The 25000-nt window shown below is 45.5% G+C and overlaps 1 protein-coding gene across 5 annotated transcripts in view; it reads left to right on the top strand.

Annotated features, from left to right (window-relative positions):
* Positions 1 to 20693, top strand: part of arap1 (ArfGAP with RhoGAP domain, ankyrin repeat and PH domain 1) — an 86326-nt gene extending 65633 nt beyond the window's left edge. For 2 of the 5 annotated variants that reach the window (XM_080772606.1, XM_080772603.1), the window contains exons 24-36: positions 337 to 484; positions 1808 to 1888; positions 2573 to 2662; positions 3846 to 3963; positions 6090 to 6212; positions 6888 to 7030; positions 7549 to 7631; positions 8266 to 8325; positions 13524 to 13587; positions 13965 to 14144; positions 16596 to 16633; positions 17908 to 20186; positions 20222 to 20693. In XM_080772606.1, coding sequence (XP_080628732.1) covers positions 337 to 484; positions 1808 to 1888; positions 2573 to 2662; positions 3846 to 3963; positions 6090 to 6212; positions 6888 to 7030; positions 7549 to 7631; positions 8266 to 8325; positions 13524 to 13587; positions 13965 to 14144; positions 16596 to 16616 — 1111 coding nt within the window. In that variant the 3' untranslated portion in view covers positions 16617 to 16633; positions 17908 to 20186; positions 20222 to 20693. Of the gene's footprint in view, positions 1 to 336; positions 485 to 1807; positions 1889 to 2572; positions 2663 to 3845; positions 3964 to 4223; positions 4246 to 6089; positions 6213 to 6887; positions 7031 to 7548; positions 7632 to 8265; positions 8326 to 13523; positions 13588 to 13964; positions 14145 to 16595; positions 16634 to 17907 lie in introns of all 5 variants that reach the window. The other 3 variants (XM_080772605.1, XM_080772607.1, XM_080772604.1) reach the window with 3 other exon arrangements.
* The last annotated feature ends 4307 nt before the right edge of the window (positions 20694 to 25000 follow it).

The following is a 25000-nucleotide window of genomic DNA, read 5'->3' as shown; positions in this document are numbered from 1 at the left end:
ATTTTGTTGTGGTTTTGTCCACAATGAGAGACGACAGGCAAACGTTGATCAAAATAACAATTCTGTCTACATTCTCTGTGTAGACTTATGTAAGGCAGATGTTTAAGAATATTTTGAAACTCATCAGAGCGTAAAATGAAATCAAACACACACACGCACACACATGCACACGCACACACACACAATAACGTTGGGAACGGCAAATTGTTAATATTCTCATGTTGCTGTGTGTAGGTGTTTGAGCATTGTGTGTGTGTGTGTGTGTGTGTGTGTGTGCGTGTGGCCGTGTGTCTGTGTGCGTGCGTGTGCGTGCGTTGCCGTGTGTGTCTCCCTCAGTGTGCAGCGCTTCGCGGAGCTGAACCAGATGAATCCTCACAACCTGGCCATCGTGTTCGGCCCCACGCTCTTCCAGACGGACGGCAAGGACTACACGGCCGTGCGCGTTGTCGAGGACCTCATCCAGAACTACACACACATCTTCCAGGTCAGACCCCCATGCACTACACACACACACAGCGGCCGAAACGTTCGAGAAATGACAGAGTCACCGCGTGAGGGTCTCCGGGGGTCCCCAGAACATCCAGACCCCCAGGAACGTGCCTAGGGAGCCGGGCCGGTTCCGGCGAGCTGCCCCGCATCCGAAACGGTTGAGAAATGACAGAGTTACCGTGTCCCTCTACTGTACTGTACTGTACTGTCACTGTACTGTCACACCCGAAATGATCATATATACAGTTAATGTGTGCTTGTGTGTTAGGCTGCACAACAGTGACACTTGGTGGTGAAAACCAACCAAACACTATTTTCATGTTCGGACACAGCCAGGGACACAGCCACACACAAAGCTCCGTATAGAAGTTGTTTGCACCACTCAAAAAGAGAGAGACACTCCAAAAGCAGGCTCGCCTCACCATGGCGTCTCCAGGCATTTTTTTTATGATTCTTAGGAGATTTTGACGTTGACGTGTGGAAACTCTGGGAGTGACGTGTTGCCAGCATTCATTCTCACATACCAGACAACCACGAGCAAACACAGACCGACAGACGGGTTGCGTCGTTGGGCCCTGAGTGCAGATTAAAAAGACATCGTCTCTGTCGGGCGGGAAACCTCTAAAAACTGATATGTTTTCAGGACTCAAATTAAAAAGATCGACCATCTCAAAACGTGTCGCTTCGCGCCGTTTTTCAGGCTTGTGGATCTGCTACTTTTGATGCTTTTGCACGACGCCGTAGTGTGATCAAGTAGGGCGTTAATTCAGGGAATAAAAACTAAGTTTGGTACTTTGGAGATAAGAGGTTCCTGCATGTCCAACAGTGACATTACATGAATACATGTGTAAGAGAGGCATGTGGAGATACAGACGCCCTGTAAGAGAGGCATGTGGAGGCAGGTTGAATCCAGACGCCCTGTCTGTCACAAGAGGCATGGAGGCAGGTTGAACAGGGAGGTGAAGGAAGCTGAGCCGGATAAGAAATGATGTCTGGTGTTTGCAAAGTGCAAACACATGGGCAGGGATTCACGGCACGGATCAAAGGATTGATCCACTGTGCTTTGTGATTAGGCAACATTACACAAGAGGGTGTGCGTTACAGCCGTTACTGTCATTAACGGGCCAACGGCACACCTGCGTGCGTTGCTGTAGGAACGAGCCGGCAGGCGGGTTACGTATAGGCAGCGCAGACGTGCCGCCTGTCCGCACATTTCATCCTCCAGTTTCTTTTATAGAACACATTTTGAATATACCCAATCTCTAGAATTAGTAGTTAGATTATTATTATCACTAACGAAGGGCTGTGCTGTGTATAGGTGGACGAGGAGAGGCTGAAGACAGAGCTGGCTGAGATCACTGCAATCATCAACATGAGAAAGAATCCCAACACTTCTAAAGTGAGTCGCACGCGCACACACACACACACACACACACACACACACACACCGACACACACACTTTCACTGAACCGCAAAACATCTAAAGTGAATGCGGTGAAGCAATGTGTCCCAAACCTTTTAGCCCGTGACCCAAAAGAGAGGGCGAGTGGATCAGGGCTAGAGTGGCCGGATTTGAACCTGACAGTTCCCATCCGGCCTCTCTACCCTGAGGCCACTGGGCTAGTAGCCACCCTAACCCTCCTTGTGAGCTTGTAGAACGGCTGTCTAATTTATGGAATTTCCTACAATCTTTATTTTATTTATTCATGAAATTACTTGGAAAAAAATAGAAATTAATGCATGGATTTTCTTTTGGGTGGGGGAATGTTTTTAGATTTATTTTTTAAATATATATAATAATCATATAAACAAAATAAAGGGACCCATAAAAATGTGTCTGTGACCCACAAACGGGTCCCGACCCAGTGTTTGGGAACCACTGCTGTAAACCACTGGTTTCCACGTTCCATGCATAAAGTACAGTACTGTGTGCCGGCCCGTTACACAACCAACTATTCAAAGAGTTATGAATTATTTTAGTGTAGACTCCCTGTAATAATGATTAAGCTCTGTGTTGTGTGTGTGTGTGTGTGTGTGTGTGTGTGTGTGTGTGTGTGTGTGTGTGTGTGCGTGTGTGCGCAGCCCACTGTGCACGGAGGCTCAGGACCATTAATATGCACGGTGTACTTGGAGGACACAGATCCACGTGCCAAGTCAGAGCAACATGTCAAGGTAACCCCACCATGCAGACAGCAGCCATGCTCCTCTCTCTGTCTCACCATGCAGACAGCAGCCATGCTCCTGTCTGCTCTGTCTCTGTCTCACCATGCAGACAGCAGCCATGCTCCTGTCTGCTCTCTCTCTCTGTCTCACCATGCAGACAGCAGCCATGCTCCTGTCTGCTCTCTCTGTCTCACCATGCAGACAGCAGCCATGCTCCTGTCTGCTCTCTCTGTCTCACCATGCAGACAGCAGCCATGCTCCTGTCTGCTCTCTCTCTCTCTCTCTCTGTCTCACCATGCAGACAGCAGCCATGCTCCTGTCTGCTCTCTCTGTCTCACCATGCATACAGCAGCCATGCTCCTGTCTGCTCTCTCTGTCTCACCATGCAGACAGCAGCCATGCTCCTGTCTCCTCTCTCTCTGTCTCACCATGCAGACAGCAGCCATGCTCCTGTCTCTCTCTCTCTCTCTGTCTCACCATGCAGACAGCAGCCATGCTCCTGTCTGCTCTCTCTGTCTCACCATGCAGACAGCAGCCATGCTCCTGTCTGCTCTGTCTCTGTCTCACCATGCAGACAGCAGCCATGCTCCTGTCTGCTCTCTCTCTCTCTGTCTCACCATGCAGACAGCAGCCATGCTCCTGTCTCCTCTCTCTCTGTCTCACCATGCATACAGCAGCCATGCTCCTGTCTGCTCTCTCTGTCTCACCATGCAGACAGCAGCCATGCTCCTGTCTGCTCTCTCTGTCTCACCATGCAGACAGCAGCCATGCTCCTGTCTGCTCTCTCTGTCTCTGTCTCACCATGCAGACAGCAGCCATGCTCCTGTCTGCTCTCTCTGTCTCACCATGCAGACAGCAGCCATGCTCCTGTCTGCTCTCTCTGTCTCTGTCTCACCATGCAGACAGCAGCCATGCTCCTGTCTGCTCTCTCTGTCTCACCATGCAGACAGCAGCCATGCTCCTGTCTGCTCTCTCTCTGTCTCACCATGCATACAGCAGCCATGCTCCTGTCTGCTCTCTCTCTCTGTCTCACCATGCAGACAGCAGCCATGCTCCTGTCTGCTCTCTCTCTCTGTCTCACCATGCATACAGCAGCCATGCTCCTGTCTCCTCTCTCTCTGTCTCACATGGTCTCTCGTCCCATGCTCCTGTCTCCTCTCTCTCTGTCTCACGTGGTCTCTCGTCCCCTCAGATCCCCGGTGCCATGACGGCAGCAGAGCTGACCGGTGAGATCCTGGACCGACGGAAGATCACCGTCAAGGACAAAGACTACTGGAGCTGCTGGGAGGTTAATGAGAAGGAGGAGGCAGGTGGGTGAGAGAGAGAGAGAGAGAGACTACTGGAGCTGCTGGGAGGTTAATGAGAAGGAGGAGGCAGGTGGGTGAGAGAGAGAGAGAGAGAGAGAGAGACTACTGGAGCTGCTGGGAGGTTAATGAGAAGGAGGAGGCAGGTGGGTCAGAGAGAGAGAGAGAGAGAGAGACTACTGGAGCTGCTGGGAGGTCAATGAGAAGGAGGAGGCAGGTGGGTGAGAGAGAGAGAGAGAGAGAGAGACTACTGGAGCTGCTGGGAGGTCAATGAGAAGGAGGAGGCAGGTGGGTGAGAGAGAGAGAGAGAGAGAGACTACTGGAGCTGCTGGGAGGTTAATGAGAAGGAGGAGGCAGGTGGGTGAGAGAGAGAGAGAGAGAGACTACTGGAGCTGCTGGGAGGTTAATGAGAAGGAGGAGGCAGGTGGGTGAGAGAGAGAGAGAGCGAGAGAGAGAGACTACTGGAGCTGCTGGGAGGTTAATGAGAAGGAGGAGGCAGGTGGGTGAGAGAGAGAGAGAGAGAGAGAGAGAGAGACTACTGGAGCTGCTGGGAGGTTAATGAGAAGGAGGAGGCAGGTGGGTGAGAGAGAGAGAGAGAGACTACTGGAGCTGCTGGGAGGTTAATGAGAAGGAGGAGGCAGGTGGGTGAGAGAGAGAGAGAGAGAGAGACTACTGGAGCTGCTGGGAGGTTAATGAGAAGGAGGAGGCAGGTGGGTGAGAGAGAGAGAGAGAGAGAGAGAGACTACTGGAGCTGCTGGGAGGTTAATGAGAAGGAGGAGGCAGGTGGGTGAGAGAGAGAGAGAGAGAGAGAGAGACTACTGGAGCTGCTGGGAGGTCAATGAGAAGGAGGAGGCAGGTGGGTGAGGGAGAGAGAGAGAGAGAGAGAGAGAGGGGCGAGAGAGAGGTTAATGAGAAGGAGGAGGCAGGTGGTTGAGAGAGAGGGATAGAGGGGCGAGAGAGAGAGAGGTCCATGGCGATCCTTTGACAAGAAGCAACCCGGTCTAGGCATTCCTGCCGGCTTTCCTTTGTCACACTTCTTGTGAAGTGAAAGCCCCTATTGACGTTTGTTGCGACACGGTCGGGCTTGAGCTGATAGCATCACCGCCGCTGCTAGCGTCGCTCCACCTCGCTGTTGTCTGGCCTTGAAATCTCGATTTTTGTTTCGTTTTGCATCGCTCCGGTGTACGTCGCTGGAGATAAACAACTCACTATCGCAAAGTTACATTACATAGAACAACTCAAGAGCATGTACGGGAAAACAACAGGCAAACTTGATCTCTGACCAAGTCAGTGTTAATTCTCTTGACTAAAGGTCTGTTCAAACGGGCAGCGATGAACACAGACGTCCTTCAGCTAAAAACGGCCATACCCACAGTTGGACAAGTAGCTATGGCCGGATTTAGCCCAAGGACTGTTTTTTTTTGGTCAAAACTAATGCTTGCAATGGATTCAGAATCATGAAAACACACGTCACATGCTACTTAAAGCATAGTGACATTTTGAAAATTTTGCCTCATACAGTATATGTTGTTAATGGTACGCCAACTTTCAGCAGCTGTCACAAAGTTTCCCAAGGGAAACACATTGGAACAAATTGATAGGACGGGGATAGTAAGTAGAAACCGTTTTAACACATTTGTGAAGAAAGCTAGTGGTAAGCATTTTTTTGTTTTGCAGATATGCCACACATTTAGCTTATTTTCCCTAAACTACAAGCAACAAGTCAAACAGCTGTTCCACTAACCAGCATTAATTCATTCAGCACGTCACTGCTGCCACCTGCAGGTTCACTCCAGTACTTACATGGAGCACACAACATACCACAGAGAGAGAGAGAGAGAGTCAAAGTCGTACGATTAGTCGCACACGTTACCGCAGCAAAATCTGTTCTCTGCATTTGACCGATCCAACCCATTGATGCCGAGTGCCAAGCAGGGAGCCATTGGTTCACATTTTGTACAGTCTTTGGTATGACCCGGCCGGGGTATCGAACCCTCGATCTCCCAGTTGCAAACTGAGCTACATTTTCTAACTGTCAGGACATCAGAGACACATACTGTCCACTGTACCAATATGTATGTATGTGTGTGTGTGTGTGTGTGTGTGTGTGTGTGTGTGTGTGTGTGTTTCAGAGCGTCCTCTGTCCCACCAGGAGAAGGTCCTTCCATTCCTCTACTCGCCCGACTCGGACTCGCCGAAAAACACCCTGCTCATCAAGAGACACCCTGCCATGGACACCATTATCTTCTACCTGGGTACGCACACACACACACACACAGTCACACACACACACACACACACACACACAAAACACGTTATGTCCAGAAGTAGAGAATGCCTTGTACAGAGGACATAAACACTGCTAGTGCAGTCAGACAATAGAATCAGCATCATCTTTATTGTCACATCACACATCACATGTAAGGTGGGTGAAATTCTTAGTTGTGCATGCTCATCATTGCAGTTAACAAGATAGAGATAGGAGAGCATAAAGTACATAATAGGAGAAATATTTAATATATTTAAAAAATCACACCCGTGTGCAGTGAGGGGCGCTAATATAATAAAGTCTAACTATGGTGATGTAAAACAAACACGGACAACACAAACATTAAACTCTCTTTATTGTCAAAGTCATTTAATGGTTTTGTTAGGGACAAAACCATTAGTAATTCTCCCTTCATTTTCAATGGTGTTTCTAATGTTTGATTAACTAAAAACAAACATTAAACCTGTACATAGGAGGGGCTAGCGCCCCTCAACAAACACATTCACTTATTCAGTGCAGTCTGTGCAGTGCCACCGGACTTCGCTCTTGTTCAGCAGTCTAATTGCTGACGAGTAAAAACAGTCTGGTCGTGGGGGCACGCATGCACATAGTCTCTACATTCCTTCTAAATGTTGTGTGTGTGCGGTGTGCGACTCTCTAGCCAGTAAAGCGAGCAAGACAGAAGTGACCAAGCACGGGACGCTGAGGTTCCGCGAGGAGAGGAGCATTCTGGGACTGGGCAGCTTCAACGAGCGCTACTTCATGCTGGGAGGAACCACTCTGAGGATGTACAAGGAGATCAGGGTAAGAATGGACCACTCTGAGGATGTACAAGGAGATCAGGGTAAGAATGGACCCCTCTGAGGATGTACAAGGAGATCAGGGTAAGAATGGACCACTCTGAGGATGTACAAGGAGATCAGGGTAAGAATGGACCACTCTGAGGATGTACAAGGAGATCAGGGTAAGAATGGACCCCTCTGAGGATGTACAAGGAGATCAGGGTAAGAATGGACCGCCATGCAGGCTGATCATGTCAGTCATAGACACATAAACGTAGACGCCTCTTCCGGCTCTGGGGCGTCTGTACCTCAACGGAAGGAACATGGCGGCGATAGCTGTACATAGGAGTTTGACGACCCAAACGAAGACTGACTATATTGACAATTTCGTCCAACAAATAAATAGTAGACTAAAATTACACATTAAACTACAAATGGCACGAAAACATATTGGTTGTTCAGCGACTATCCAGCACACTCTCTCTCTCTCTCTCTCTCTCTCTCTCTCTCTCTCATAGTAACTGTATGTCTCTCTCTCAGAGTAATCGTCCAGATCGTGAATGGCCGGTGAAGAACCTGAAGGTCTACCTGGGCATCAAGAAGAAGCTGCGCCCGCCCACATGGTAAGAACCAAGCTCGCAACACACGCTGTGCGCTTGTAGATCAGCTATTTTCACTAGTTTGGGCAAGACGTGACGAACGTCTAATCTCTCTTTTGGGTCTCAACCTGAAAGGTTTGGGAAGCACTGGTTTTAGACTTTAGTTGCAGACCATTTAAGGTCCATTTAACACCAAGGGTCCCTGGAACCATTCCTTTGTGTTTCACACTGGGGTTTAGAAACACTTGTCTTGAATGATTTTGCTCTAGTGATTGTAATGTATTATTGGTTTGGCCTCTAGGGGGCAGGCTAATGCAACTAACTTCAGTACCAACAGCAGTCTAACTCAGTGGTTTTCAACCCTCTTCATATTTTCCCTCTCAGACCCCAAAACTAAAGAATATTGTGTTGTCTTTGGATAAGATTTTGTCCACAAATCCATGCTGTATTGATGTTGGTACCATTAGGAGAGATAACAGGCAAACGTTGATCAAAATAACAATTCTTCTTCTTTCTCTAATTGTGTAGACTTCTTCTTAACTGATGCAGCATATGTAACAATGATTTAACTCTTGAGAGCGTAAAGTGTTAATTGTGTGTGTGTGTGTGTGTGTGTGTGTGTGTGTGTGTGTGTGTGTGTGTGTGTGTGCGTGCGCAGCTGGGGTCTGACGGTGGTCTATGAGAGTGACAAACAGGAGAAGCCCGACAGACAGCAGTGGTGAGTAAAGCCGCCATGAACAAACGTCCTGCGCATGCATGTTTGTGTGTGTGTGTGTGTGTGTGTGTGTGTGTGTGTGTGTGTGTGCGTGCGTGAGCCGCCGTGAACGAGAGCTCTGCTTGTGAACTGTTATTAAGACCGGGAAAGCATCTGTCTCATTTTACACTTTAGAAAGCCCTGAGGGGCGAAACTTTGTTGTATTTAGGTTGAAATAAAACAGACGGGGAGCAGAACTATTGTGTCGGACATTCCACTTAATTTCACACTTTAACCATTATTTTACACTTTGGCTATTCAAAAATTGTAGATCTACAAGCTCATACACTTGTTATTGTTACACTTGTTACAAAAATCCTGAACATTTGGAGGGGATTTGATTTCAAAGCGAGGGATCCAAAGCGACAGATGCTATTATAAATAAAAACGTTTGGGGGCTAAACTCAGACTCGAGTCTCGACTTTCTTTAGTGCAAACTGTCGCATTGGAGCCCTCGAGTGTGCGAGGCGAGAGTGCACTTATCTTCTGATAGACAGACAGAGAGAGAGAGAGAGAGAGTGCTTGACGTGTCATAAATAGTCAAGCTGGCGCTCAAAAGAAGTGGTACGTTTTCGGAGTTGAGTCGGTGTGTGACTTCATCGCTCAGCTTGCTGGAACGTTGCCTGAAGCCCAGAGGGTTTTCAAATCCCCAAAATCCTCCTCCTCCTCCTCTGTCACAGCAATGAGTTCTGACACTGTGGAGAGAGACTTGACTCAGAGTGTTTCAGTAGCATTGCAGTTACACGTGGATTAACCCATTCTGACCTGAGATCAGATTCTAAAAATGTCTTCTACATCCTGACAGTTTTCTGAAAAAGCTATGTTTCTATGTCAGTGGTTCTTTCATTTTTCAAAAATAACGGACCTACAAGCTCGTGGCTTGTAGATCTGCTATTTTTCAATAGCTACAGCATAACATAATGCTAACACCAAAAGGGGTTTCCGCCCCAAAATGGATTAAAGTTCTCAGTATACTGTAGCCTTGACTGATTTCAGTCATTTGGATTCCATAGAAGTCGACATGTCTTCTAACCAAAAGTAGGCTACATTAAAGGGACACTTCACCCTTTTAGCAAAAAAATATATGTTAATGACGTTTAGAAGCTTTAGAACACTTTCCTGGGGGTCTTTATGTGTGTAATATGTGGTTTTAGATATTTTAGATTGTAGCAGTGAGTCTGTTGTCTCTGATGTCATGGACACTGGGCTCACTTCCTTCCTGGACTACATGTTGTCTCAGTAAGACAGCTCTCCCCCCTATCCACAAGGAGGAGCAGTGCACCAAAGAATTATAGGAATTGTAGTCCAGGAAGGTAGTGAGACCAGTGTCCATGACATCAGAGACAACAGGCTCACTGCTACAATCTAAAATATCTAAAACCACATATTACACACATAAATACCCCCAGGAAAGTGATCTAAAGTTTCTAAACGTCATTAACATATATTTTTTTGCAAAAAGGGTGAAGTGTCCCTTTAAGCATCCCACGCATCGCAGCGTGACGTGTTGTAGGCTTGTGGATAGAGCCTATTTTGGGTTATTAGTTCATTTCAGTCTTCAATAAAGCTCTAATAATCTCAGATATTTAACACTTTTAGATTTTGAAGTTGATGATCTTTGTCCATGAAGCTTTCAGAAGGTTCCCCTTCCATGACCATCATCATCCATCACCATTCTATCATCTCAGACATGTTTGACATCTGAAACATTTTCTAAATATGAATTTAAGCACATTCTCATTTTACTTCAGACATGCTCCAGAGGGCCACTATAGTTCCACACTCACGCAAAGCATGCACGCACACACACACACACACACACACACACACACACACACACACACACACACACACACACACACACACACACACACACACAGTGTTTACAGGAACCTAGCTGCTAGGCTCTGTAGGCGCGCACACACACGAGCACACACACACACACACACACACACACACACACACACACACACACACACATACACAGTTTACAGGAACTTGGCTGCTATAGGCTCTGTACTCTGTAGGCGGTGCAGAGAAAACAGGTCAGATCATCGCGTGTGACGGTCGTTAATCTGCACAGGAAAGGTCACCACCAGCCAGGAGGCGTTCATTCTCATGCTGCGGTGGGGAGGGGAGAGGGGGCTTTAAAGCTTTAAAGTCACTGTCTTAGCGGCATACAGAAAGTGTCAGTTGTCTTGCACTGTTTAGATTCACAGTGGGTGGCCTGCTCCGCTACGACATCAGTCGCTCGGAGAGCACAGAGGAGCTTCGCCCCGCTAGCTAGCGTTGTCTATTCCATTATACTACCTCTCTGTTTCTCTCCTCTGTACGTGATGCTTTTATGTAGCTCTGCTTACAACATCCCTGAACGGCTGTGTGTGTGTGTGTGTGTGTGTGTGTGTGTGTGTGTGTGTGTGTGTGTGTGTGTTGTCACGCTGAGAGCTGTAATGTCTCTACAGTCACACTACATTATCGGTACATTATCACAGCAGGCTCCCAGCACCCCCCCACACTGCACAGACAGGCAGACAGACGTGTTATTTTCAGTGCACGATGCAACGCACACCACTGCAGTGCAGACTATGAAGCACTCATAAGCTTCCTAATGGCCTACCGTAGTTCAGTGCTTTTCCTATCTTTTTTCATATCGAGGCCCAGTACTGTATTTATGCAGCGTTTGAGCCACGGACCACCATCGGATGACATTTAGCCTCTCAGACCCACGACTAAAGACCAGTTCGTTGTCGTTGGATAACATTTTGTCAACAACTCCATGCTGTATAAGCTTATTGATGTTGGTACCATTAGCAGAGACGACAGGCAAACATTGATCAAATTAACAATTCTTCCACATTCTCTAGACGTGTAGACTTTTTGTAAATTAAGTAATGCAGATGTTTAACCATCTAATAAGGGTCTTATTTGTTTACCAACTCTCCATCTTTTAGCTGGGGACCACCTGGGACCCCCTCAAGGACCACTGGTGGTCCCCGCCAAACCACTGGCCTATAGTTACTGTCCTCATCCTCTGCTGCACCGACTGACCAAGGATCCTCAGTGATCACGTGTGTGTGTCTGTGCTTGCGTGCGTGCGTGCGTGCGTGCGTGTGCGTGTGTGTGTGTGTGTGTGTGCGTGCCTGCCTCAGGACATGCATGCCTCAGGACAGTGTGGACGTTCTCTATAGAGTAGATTAATAGAGTGTGGGTATAATGATCCCTAATGGACGCTAACGAGCTCTGTTAACGATGGTACTGACATGCCTGTGTGTGTGTGTGTGTGTGTGTGTGTGTGTGTGTGTGTGTGTGTGTGTGCCGCTCATGTATCAGTATAGTGTCATTATCGCGGCGGCTCCACTGCGCTGAGCGTTTGATTGGTCGCTTTGATTGGTCCAGTTAGTGATTTGGGTAAATAAATAAAGCCGGCACAGAGAGCGGCTGCATGCCCACTGGTGACACGAAACGAACGCACTCTGTCTGACAGGCAGCCTCTGAGATGTCACGCACGCACACACAATCAATAGTAGTGTCGGAACTATAGGGGGCACGGTGGCACAGTTGGTATAGTGCTGTCGCCTCACAGCTAGAAGGTCCCGGGTTCCATTCCAGCTGGGGGCGTGTTCCCTCCTCCATCAGTGCCTATACTCGAGGCACTCACGAAAAACACGCAGTAATCCTGGTCTCTAAACTGCCTCCCCCCTGGCCAGCCGGGGCGCCTGATGGAGGGGAAAGGCAACTGGTTGGAATAACGTGTTCCTTCCACGCGCTATACGTCTGGCCGGGGAAACTCCCCCCTGTCAGGTGAAAAGAAGCAGCTTGGACTCCTCATGCATAGAAGGAAGTATGAGGTCAATCCGCTGCCCCCCCCCCAGGTTGGCAGAGGAAGTGTAGCGCCCAGGATTACATTAGATAATTGACACTGGGCCCAGGCGGTGGCGTAACCGTCTGGTAATCCAGTCGCAGTGTGCCGCGGGTTCGACTCCCGAGCCCGACACGGCGTTTACTGCATGTCATCCCCCCATCTCTCTCCCGTTTCCTGTCAGCCTACTGTATGTCCCTTCAAAAAAACCAATAAAAGGCGTAAGCCGCAAAAAAAATATCTTAAAAAAAAAAAAAAGATAATTGACACTGGGTGAAAACAATGGGTTGCAAAATCGTGGGATAAAAATGATAAAACATATATAGCCTATAAATATAGTATGTCGGAACTAAAGCCTGTACCTTGGCTGGTTCAGGGTTAGAGTGACATCATCATTTAGTTTTTACACATGCTCACACATACAGTACATAACAACACTCCTGTAAACAATGACTGTATGTACATGTCCAACGGGAGTTTTTATTTTATTTTACTGTACATCTAATATATACGAGCGTATGCTACACAAGGTTTTGGTGTCTCAACATTGTAACACCAAATTACTAATAAACTAATAAATAATGATATTTATATTATTAAGAACAGCTACACCAGCGGCAAGGTAGGAAATAGCATATAGAGTATGGACATTATTCAAACTCAGCAGGCATTGATGTGCTCTGTGCGTGTGCGTGTGCGTGTGCGTGTGTGTGTGTGTGTGTGTGTGTGTGTGTGTGCGCGTGCATGCGTGTGCGTGATTCCTATGTCTCTCTACTCTGTAAGATTAATTTAGAAGCAACACCTGCCGCTGGCAGCGTGAAGGAGGGGGGTACGTGTCTGTTTCGGTTAGCGCCTCGCTGCTATCTGTTTTTCTCTGGGTTGTGATTATTTTCATCATTTCTTCCGACTTCTTCCCCTGTTGTTCTATTTCCTGCTGTGCTCACATAGCCCCTCGAACACAGGCACACGCGCACGCACACGTTTAAAATGTTTACTTGTCCAATTACTACAATATACAATTTCCACTAAATATATCAGTAATAAATAAGTGCAAAGAATTAAATAATTTTGTCGCAAAAACCCTAGCTGTTGAAAATCAGGAAATTGCAGCTTGACGCTTGTGTGTGATATAACCAGTTAAAGCACAATTTGTGTGTGTGTGTGTGTGTGTGTGTGTGTGTGTGTGTGTGTGTGTGTGTGTGTGTGTGTGTGTGTGTGTGTGTGTGTGTGTGTGTGTGTGTGTGTGTGTGTGTGTGTGTGTGTGTGTGTGTGTGTGTGTGTGTGTGTGTGTGTGTGTGTGCAGGTATCTGTGCTGTGACACTCACTCTGAAAGGTTGGAGTGGTTCGCTACCTTCCTCAGTCTCCAGGTGAGAAGACCCACCACACACACACACAAATCTTTTTAACTTCCTGGGAGTATAAGTGGTTCCATTATACATGTTTACACACTCGTATAATTAAATTAATTTGAAAAAAAGGTGCATTTCATCGTAAACTATAAACCTAGTCAAACCCATTTTGGGAGGGAACCCCTTTTGGTGTTGCATTATGTAATGCTTTAGCTATTGAAAAATAGCAGATCTACAAGCTCACAAGCTTGTAGGTCTGCTATTTTTGAAGAATCGTGAAAAGTGACATGAAAGTGTTTGAGAACGACTGACATAGAAAAACATAGCTTTTTCAAGAAAACAGTGTGTGTGTGTGTGTGTGTGTGTGTGTGTGTGTGTGTGATCTTCTCCTGCAGTGCAACGGCGACGTGTGGCCAGCGGATGGCGCAGTGGTGCAGAATACGTGCGAGAGCCCGGCGCTGCTGCGGAACAACCTCCACCACGGTTACCACGGTAACGTGTCTCTGATCCCGTTGCGCGGCTCTGAGAATGAGATGCGGAACAGCGTGGCCGCTTTCAGCCAAGACCCGCTCGCCGTGAGTCAACCAATCACTGGGGCCCATCCTGGGCGTAATCCGGCCTATGGCGTAGCTCGGTCGCGATTCCCAACCCCGTGTGTGTGTGTGTGGGCCAGGGCCCCCTCTGGTGGCCTAGGAGGGTGTTGCAAGTGGGGGCCCCACAAATCATCAGCAAAACACTAGGATTTTAATGATGATATAAGCACTAGTAGCCTATATAAATAATGACATGGAATACCGATTTAATACTTTGGTTCCACCGAAAAGCAAAGCGATTGATTGATCGTTAAAGGCTCTGAAGACGCACGCTGCCTGCCTCAATCTGACCGGTCAAGACCGCGACCCGCCGTGTTGAGCGGTCAGATATGGGTGGGCCGCGAATGCTTCGTTCAGAGCCTTTTCAAGTGGGCCGCATGGACCGCATGGTCCAAGAGAGGTTGGGAACCGCCGGGGTTACAGCCGTCGGCCAATCGGAGGCCTCCATACTGACCAGGTGGTCCACTGACCCCATCTTTTTTACAAAATATTTCATAAATTGAAAACAAAACTCAATGATCTTTTTTCAGTAATTCCGGGAAGAAATAAAATAAAAATCTAAGAAATTAGAAATGAAACATGTTTAAGATCTAGTGAAAACAGCCGATGTACCAGGTGGCGAAGCGGGGGGGAGGGGTTGGCGCCTGGTCAGGATCGAAACACCTCCGCTACGCGATTTATTTCACAATGTTGATTCACTCTTTCATAATTGCCTGGACCTGCATGGTTTCTGCGTTCTGAAGCTGTTGGGGTGTTCTGACTGACATCTCTCTCTCTCTCTTCTTTCTGACATACAGTAAGCTCTGTAATCCTGGATGTTTTCAGCCCACATTTAAGTCCCATGAGGAGAGACTGAATGGACTCTATATGCACACAGAATAACTCTTCCTACTTCCGGGCCACTTCCCTATTTCCTTCACAGGTGTTACCGATGATAGTAATTAAGGCTCTGTTCCATTTAGTGTAAAGTGATTCTCAAACTTTACGCTTCCATTTGGTCCCATTTGTTCACTCTGAGTTACACACCCGTACAGGGCCATTTTGGAACCCCACTCACGGACATTTTGAGACCTACTGGTGTAGCAGAGTGTTCCCAGTGAGCCAACATGCAACATGGAACAGAGCCTTCATTAGCATCATTAAACACTGACTCTATTTGGACCAGAATGGAACAGAGCCTTCATTAGTATCATTAACACTGACTCTATTTGGACCAGAATGGAACAGAGCCTTCATTAGCATCATTAACACTGACTCTATTTGCACCAGAATGGAACAGAGCCTTCATTAGCATCATTAACACTGACTCTATTTGGACCAGAATGGAACAGAGCCTTCATTAGCATCATTAACACTGACTCTATTTGGACCAGAATGGAACAGAGCCTTCATTAGCATCATTAACACTGACTCTATTTGGACCCGAATGGAACAGAGCCTTCATTAGCATCATTAACACTGACTCTATTTGGACCAGAGCCTTCATTAGCATCATTAACACTGACTCTATTTGGACCAGAATGGAACAGAGCCTTCATTAGTATCAGATACAGCCCATTACGGTTCTACTTGCAATGTGGGCCCATGGGGCTGATAAATCTTTTCAGAACCGGAACCAACGGTTCGATTAGTTCATTCTCACTCCAGAACTCCTCCCCAGTTTGATTATCAGCGGTCTAGCTCGTGTTTCTATATTCCATATACCCGTATTATTGTGCCGAATATAAGACTACCCCCATTTCTCAAAGACTCATCTGTGGAAAAAGAACATTGAATGTCAAATAGTCTAGTCCCCGATTATAACACGACCCTGTTTTATTTTTAAAGGATATTTCCTTTGGAAAAGAACGTAGTCTTATATATTCTGCACAATTGGGTAATTATCCTCGCCTGCCTCCTCTGCTTTGGGACATCTTGACCAGACTGTAATTACAGTGTACGAATGGAACCAAAATGGACATTGTACACACAGTGTGCACACGTGCAACACACACACGCACGCACGCCCAACATTTGTGCGCTCCAGTGGTGGTGTTGTTTTTCACACCAGCTGTGATGAAACGTCTTAACGAGCGGCAGAGGCAGCAGGATGACGGCCTTGATGACATGATGTCACGGCGTGTGTGCTTCTCTGCCTACGCACTGTGCGTGTGTGAGTGTGAGTGTGTGTGTGAGTGTGCGTGTGTGTGTGTGTGTGTGTGTGTGTGTGTGTGTGTGTGACTGTGTGTGTACAGAATAGATAAATGCCTGTAGTATAGACATTATTCAGATTTTACCTCAGAGACATCACAGAGAACGTCATGTCTCTCTCGCACACACACACACACACACACACACACTGTGCTCTCCCTAACGTGTGTGTCTTGCCTTCCACCCGTAGGTCTATTTCATACAGTATGTATAATAAATAACGACTCCCTTTGTATCTTCCAGCTCTTTAGAGATGTCCGCTAAGGAACCTTTAACGGAAGGTGAGTTGTTTTCATTCGCAAATAGTACACAGTACAAATAGTACACAGTACGACACCTTCAAATAGCCCACAGCTGACTAGTAGCCTACGACAGCTTCAAATAGCCCACAGCTGACTAACAGCCTACGACAGCTTCAAATAGTCCACAGCAGTCTAGTAGCCTACGACAGCTTCAAATAGTCCACAGCAGTCTAGTAGCCTACGACAGCTTCAAATAGTCCACAGCAGTCTAGTAGCCTAGGACAGCTTCAAATAGTCCACAGCAGTCTAGTAGCCTACGACAGCTTCAAATAGTCCACAGCAGTCTAGTAGCCTACGACAGCTTCAAATAGTCCACAGCAGTCTAGTAGCCTACGACACCTTCAAATAGTCCACAGTTGGCTAGTAGCCTACGACACCTTCAAATAGTCCACAGTTGGCTAGTAGCCTACGACACCTTCAAATAGTCCACAGTTGGCTAGTAGCCTACGACACCTTCAAAAGTGTGTGTTTATGTGCCAACTGTGCCAAAGGCCTAATCACCTCCACCAACCTGCTATAGGCCTAATCACCTCCGCCAACCGCACCGCGGGATAATTACACTCCCTGGTTCACTTTAAAACTTGACGAGTGAAACTTCAGCGTCATCTGCCGTTGTTCCTTTCCCAGATATCATGCCGTTAAACTTTGAATGAACGATATTATGTAGACCTTTCGCGGCCGCCACTTTGACATGAAATGGTCGAGCCTAGAGGGTAAAGTACGTAAGTGTTACCGATATTACTACTTATGGCTACGTTCCATTTAGCGTAGCAGGGTGTTTCTATAGTGAGCCAACATGCACCCTGACTCTGTTTGACCTGAATGGAATGTAATAGTTTGAAGGAGGCGAGAACAGAGTCTCTCATTTGATAGGTATACAGAGAACACTGAGAGCAGGCAGGTGCGTCAGTTGCACTCCGTGTGTACACAATGATTCAGCAGCAATGTGTGTTTTCACACAGACATCAGACACAACTCCACAGTCTGACATTCCTTCAAACGATTTCAGCATGTCGGCTTTCTGCAAAGTCCACAGCACTTTATTCTGCTTGTGTAAAATTGGATTTGAAATGCAAACGCTTCTGGAGGAAAAAAGGAGAAAGAAATAAAAATCGGCTTAACGTTGACCATGCAACTGTCTCGTTTGATGTGTCCCTAACTCTCTGTCTGTCTGTCTGTCTGTCTGTCTGTCTGTCTGTCTGTCTGTCTGTCTGTCTGTCTGTCTGTCTGTCTGTCTGTCTGTCTGTTCTTAGAGGGATCCATCTTGGTGAGAGGCCCACAGAGCGTTCACTGAGCAGCACAGAGCCTTGGCGACGCCGTCCGTCCGTCTGTCTGTCCGTCTGTCTGTCCGTCCCCCACAGTGCTGTCTGCTCCCACCCAACACGGCCCCAGAACCAACACATCATAGGCAGACCACAGGACCGTATGTAAACCACGGGCCAATGGGGTCGCTGCCTGTGACCCGCATAATTAGTTTTATTTTTCATATTTTCATCCACGACTGAATTAAATCAAAGGCTTACCTTGGGTTGGATTCAAAATGGAAGCTGTGGTATTAATACAAACGGACAGGTCACTCATCATGACCACCTGGAACCATTTCACAGACCAGCCTGCCCAAATCACCACTATCCCTATCCCCCCGTCCCCCTTAAAACATCCACTTCTCCCATTGGACAATGGTGTTCCCGTGGCGTTGCCTGACGACAATGGACACATGAAGGACGAACCGAGAGAAGCTATTTGTATATTTAAATGTGTTTAACACGAGGCTACTTTGCTTAACAATCAGTAAAAAAAAAGAAAAAAGTTAGACCTTTTTGATTATTTTCTTTCTTTCTATTTTCAGATAGAAATATCTTTTTACATGCACTGCTCTAGCCAATGCAGATTGTTCGGTCAGTTCTTTAGGCCTACGTGCTTTCAGCCTGTGTATACGTACTCCAAGTCAAGACGAATAGTTTTATAAAAAGGTTAAAACCCTGTCGTACTGTTAGTAGAGGATCTGTGAAACCCTGGGACTCTGTTACACAAAGCCTGTCGTATGAAGTCCCGCTCCAGCCAGGTGTGTTTCCCGTCAAAGACTATATGTGACAAACGGTGTCCATTTGATCACACCCACACGTGAAATGGTCGGTTGTTCAGTTTCCGGGCAACAACATCTCTTAACAACGAACGCAGCGAAAGAATGGACAACTGCAGGTCAATTTTTAATATAACTCCCGCTTGGAAGAGTAAAGAATGTAGTCGTTTAGTTGTAGTTTAAGTGAGCTGTTGCTATGGATACGCGGCTCAGTGCCCTAACGTGATTTCATCCATGTGTTCCTTCTCCAGGACACTGACCATGAGAGAGAGAGAGAGAGAGAGTTCCTTTGTGTTTTGTGTTATGAACGTGTTGCATGTTGAAAAGAACTGATTTTCAGCAAGTGACACGGTCGTGCGACAAACAATGCATTAGCCTTGGGACTGATATTGTGTGTGTGTGTGTGTGTGTGTGTGTGTGTGTGTGTGTGTGTGTGTGTGTGTGTGTGTGTGTGTGTGTGTGTGTGTGTGTGTGTGTGTGTGTGTGTGTGTCAGTGCACATGAGTGCGTGCGTGTCAGTCAGTGCACATGAATTAACAGTATATAAAGGACAATTGTATGGAGAGGAATTGCTAGCAGACCAGAAGAGTGAAATCAGTGTTCAAAATAATGTACTGTATTTGTGGGTCCCTTTTCATTTTTGAAAACATTTTGTTTTTAATTATTATTATTTCAATAACATTGCCAAAAATTGTCCCCTACCCCCCCCAAAAAAGCTAACATTTTCATGAATTAAAAACAAAATTCAATGATTTTCTTTTTCCCCCAAGGTGTTGCAATCTGCTATTTTCTGTATTTTGGACATTTCCTCCATACTGCCTACCGTGACTAGGCGACTAGGGAAGTGAAGCGGACTAAATTAGTAGTTTTCAACCAGTGGTCCAGGGGCATCCAGGTGGTCCCCAGCTAAATGATGGTAACCAAATGGACCCTTATTAGATCTTTAACTCTTGAGAGAGAATTCATTCATTTTATCCGAGATTTTGGGTCCGAGAGTGTAAAATGAGTTTCATTTCATTTTACACTTTGAAGAGTTAAATTATTGTTAAACATCTGCATTAATTAATTCTTGTACAACTAGAGAATGTAGAAGAATGGTCATGTTGATCGATTGCCTGCTATCTCTCCTAATGGTACCAACATCAATACAAACAAAAACTAAGTTGTGGGTCCGAGAGACTAAATGTCATCAAATGCTGAATAAATGGACCTCAGGGACGGATTAACCCAGACGAGGGTCTCTGCCTGGGCCGCTAAATGTTTTGGGGCCCTCATAGCGCGTGTGCGCACAGATTTTTGTGTTTTTTTTCAGAATCTTTGACCTAAATTTAACAAAATCAATGGCCAGTGATGAAGGTCCCCAGGAGCTCTTTTCAGGGCCTCAAACCCAGTACAGAGCAGTCCAATTTCCCTGAAGGGCCCCTGAGAGCCAAGGGCCCCTGAGAGCCAAGTGCCCCTTAAAGCCAAGGGCCCCTGAGAGCCAAGGGCCCCTGGGCCAATGGCTAATTTGGCCCTGATGGACCTTGATATGAAAGTGGTTGAAATCCACTGTGCTAAATGACCGTTGTGCCTGTGTCTGTCTGCCTGTGTTTTAAGACATTCCATTGGTGTAATTATTTATTTGGACAGGAGAGGGCGCTAGGTATCTGCAGCTCTTCCTCCACTGGAGGGACTCCACTGTGTTCGCTATACATAGGCTTAGTGTGTTGGTCCATCTGTGTGTGCGTGTGTGCGCGCGTGTGTGTGCGTGCGTGCATGCGTACGTTTATCTGCCCTGTAGGCCTATAAGTGCTTAACAACTAGGAGTCAAGAGAAGGCTCTTATGTATTAATGTAATTGTTGTATTATTCATATACTCTTGACTATGTTGTACTCCTCCTCTCTTGTTACAGTAGGTGATTATTGTTATTTTTATATAATCTCTGTTTCTGAAACTCTAATAAACATTCCAGCCGAAGCTACGTGTGTGGATCAGTCTGTCCTTTTCGCGCCATACGGTAATTACAGTCGATCGATCGGTGCATGTGCGTTCGTTTTCGTTTCTAAGGGCCTTTCAAACGGGAAGCGGGGAACGCAGGCGTTGTTGCCTCTGATCAACGACAGGTCTCCTCCAGGTCTGCTCAAGAGGGGCGCGACAACGCAAGCGTAAAAAAAAGCTAAACGGTATCCAGGTCTGGTGAGTCGCGGGCGTATGCGCGTAACGAGCATGCACGCAACAAAATCACGGGACCGCGTTCACGTAAATACGTGCACCGCGACTGCAAAAACGCAGGTCTCATTGAAAATGAACTATAGGCGCATTCATTAACACCATTACCGTCGAGTTCAAGTGCCCGAGGCGGAGATTGATAATCTCCGTCAAATTAGTGCTATGAAAACTGATGGCATTGAGTCTACACTGTCTACAGGCTAGAGGCGCTTGTTGACGATGGGTACATTTTATTAATGGATTTATATATCTTTTACCATATCTTTTGAAAAGTCTCCTGTAAAAGTTGTACTACTGTGCAATGTCCAAAGTTCCAAAGACCAAGTCCATTTTCAGTACCCTTTAAGTTTTAATACTATAGAGGGGGATGGGGGCGGGGGGGGCAGGTTGTTCATTCAGCAGCCTGACCGCCTGTGGGTAAAGGCTGTTGGTTCTGGACCGGATGGATCCATACTGTTCTTAAAGGGAAACATTTATTATTGTGGATATTATGAAGTATGTTACACAGTGATTCTCTGGCAAAAACATAGACATTCTATTCAAATGGACAAACCTTGGAAAAGAGAGAGAGAGAGAGACGTCGGTAATAAAAGGGTAACTTTTGGAGCAGACGAGTGTGCCAGTTCTTTTCTCTCTTTCAAACCTGCACCTTGACATGATACGATGTGTTGAGTTTCCATTTAGATATACTTCTTGAAATTGAAATTGATTTTTCGATGCAGTTACTACTGTATATCATTAGACCCCATGCAGGTACAAATGCAGCCTCCTGTGGCATATTGGTTTTCTAAAAAACGGTTACCAAATATGGCAACCGGAAAGTCGTAGCTTGATTTCTGGCAACGTTTCACTTCAGGGAGAATTTCTACAAGATGTAGAAACTGTACAAATGGACCCATAGATGTTTTACTCTTCAGAGCGTGAAACTAAATGGACCCATATAGATGTTCTACTCTTGAGAACGTGAAACTAAATGGACCCATTTGGTTTAATTTTACGCTTAATTAACGTTTAATTTCACACTCTCAAGAGGTAAATTGTCTGCATTAGGTTACTTATGAGACATGTCATTGTGCCTGTTCTCACTCCTAATGGTACCAACATCAACACAGCATGGAGTTGTGGACAAAATCTTATCCAATGATAACAAAACATCCTTTAGTTTTGGGTCTGAGAGGCAAAATCTTGTATTTATTTTATGTATTTAACCTTTATTTAACCAGTAAAAACACATTGAGACTGCATCTCTTTTACAAGTGGGAACTGGCCAAGAGGCAGAAATAAAATGACACTTCAATGCTTCATCGTATATATGTCACGTTATAGAATAGCCAAAGTGCCTATGAAATAAATACAACAAATCACCAAAGTGCTAATCGTTTAGTAGCAGGGCAAAATACACAATGTACAAAATATAAACCGAAATAACAAATATATAGGCATGAACATAGGCTAGTACAGTACATTGGACTGTACTGTACATCTAAAGATGATCCTTTTGAAACTTCTCAAAGGAACTTCCAAAGACAATCTTAGTCTGGACTAGAGGTCGATGTTCCACGACCATGGGGACTTAAAGACGGCCAGACATCTCATCAAATGGTTGTCCGTGGCTCAAATGCCCAATAAATAATGGGGCCTTGACATGTAAATGTTTGAAAACACAACAGATTGAAGGTAATGTATGTGTTGTAAAGTCTTGCATAATGCTGCACACAGGAGGTAAATGAAAAGGACTGTTTCCACTGGCTACTTTCAACGCTACTGATGCATGATGATGTGATGCATCATGTGCATACTGATGCTTCCCAGATGTGTATTTTACACTGGGACTCACTTACTCAGCCAATCATATAGTCTGGTATTTGGAACTATCAATTTGAGGGGGAAAAACAGACTTTTATTGATCGCAGACCTTGGAGACACAATTATGCTGTTGGGCTGAAACCGCCTATCTCCTCTATCTCCATTCTAACTCTATTTGAAAACCCACCTTTTCAGACTCCATCATGGCCCGTAGCACCCTAGCCCCTTAAATAGAACGTTATGTAGACTTGGATAGCATTGTATACAGACTTATAGCATGTTACGTACTGTAAACGGCACTAGGATTGTGGCCGCGAAAATGTGCATTGATGAGCTTGTCACTACTTTTGATATCTTTTGATTTTTTTTATCCTGAAAAGTAGAACAGTTTTGGACTTAGGAGGTTTATCCACCCGACAGCGAAGGACGTGAGCTGAAAGAAAGCAGACGGGTCAGGAAGAGCAGCACGTTGCAATTAAGGTACCATCTTGGTCTGTGCATATCACGCACGCACATATATTTTGTGTTGTATTGTTCCACGACATTTCATAATGATAATTGCCACGTACAGAACAACACAAAAACCGTTTTGTTTTTTATATTGTGTGTAGTATCAACCCTACAGGACGGTCAGCTGCAAGCACAAATGTAATACCTGAAGATTGTGCTAAAAATGTTACACATGTATACAGTTACTTCACTAAATGTACTTAGTACCTTCCATCACTGCCATATACATTAAGGAATTGTGATAGAAAACTGTTGATCAGGCCTGAAGCTTCCATGACGATGTCATGACTCAACTAGAACCGTGTGTGTGAGAGATAACCTCACACATTTTCTCACACATTTTCAAGCACTTTACTTGGGTGCATTCATGAAACTAACGTGCGCGGGCGCACACACACACACACACACACACACACACATTTTACATTTTAGGCATTTAGCAGACGCTCTTAATCCAGAGCAATTTACAATAAGCAAGAACAAAAAGCATGGCAATACATCATATACATAAAAGTAGTTATCATGAATCATAGTATACGTAAGCTAAGAATGTAACAGTGGAATATCTAATGAAACTATGCATATGTTAATACATAAAATGCTATACTGTAAGTATACATAAACTGCTATCGAAGTCTACATAAAATGCTTTTTAAGTTACATAAGTTGAGCCTTTGCATATGCCTGTAGGAGGTCGAGGCTAGGGCAAGTACTACGACAAGTGCTACGGGCTAAGATGGAGTCTGAAGAGGTGCGTTTTCAGACTGCGGCGGAAGACAAACACACACACACACACACACACACACACACACACACACTACATCTCTGATGCAATTATTGTACTTTTATCCATTTCATTTATTTGAAGACTTTAGTTACTATTGTAAGGGAAATAAATGTGTCAAAGGCAAGAAGAGCTGCCTGTGTGTTTATTATCACAATATGGGGCTGACACACAGAACAAACAGTATGGCATTGGAACAGCGCGTCAACCAGGTTCAACTATACGGGGTCGACTCCTCGAGAGCTAAGACGGGGCTCTCACAACTATGGTTGCTTTGTAGATTTTGATTATAAAAAAAAACATAGTCTACATTCATTAACCACTTCAACCCTATACATTTCAGCCATTTGAAAATATTTCTTTCATTTGAAAACCTGTGAAGTAATAGACACAATAGGCCTAAGTACTACTTTCTACTTTTGGTACTTTAAGTACATTTTTATACCAATACTTTTTTTACATATACATTTTGAATTTTGGACTTTAACTTTTATTAAAGTAAAACATGCGAGTACTCTTTCCACCACACACACACACACACATGCACACGCACACGCACACGCACACGCACACACACACACACACACACACACACACACACACACACACACACTAATAGTGTTTCATACTGTATGCTAAAAATAGCATTATGAAACAAGGACATCCAGCTTCAACTTGTCTTGACAGATATTCCATAGATGTCGAGCATGCACCCTGAAAAGTGTTTGGTACCTTCAACAAAAGCTTATCTTGAGATCTGGTACCATATCTTGATGTATTATTGAGTTCTAGCAGCTTTGTCAAATAAAGGGGTAGTGCTTTGTAAGTGAACATGGCAGCATGTTGTTTCCTTTGTAAGTGAACAGGGTGGCATGTTGTTTCATTTGTAAGTGAACAGGGTAGCATGTTGTTTCCTTTGTAAGTGAACAGGGTAGCATGTTGTTTCATAAGAGCC

Source organism: Protomyctophum bolini (genome assembly GCF_963924005.1).
Source record: "Protomyctophum bolini genome assembly, chromosome: 9".
NCBI classification, from domain to species: Eukaryota; Metazoa; Chordata; class Actinopteri; order Myctophiformes; family Myctophidae; genus Protomyctophum; species Protomyctophum bolini.
Note: the sequence above shows the minus strand (reverse complement) of the source record. Positions and strands in the feature narration are given on the sequence as shown.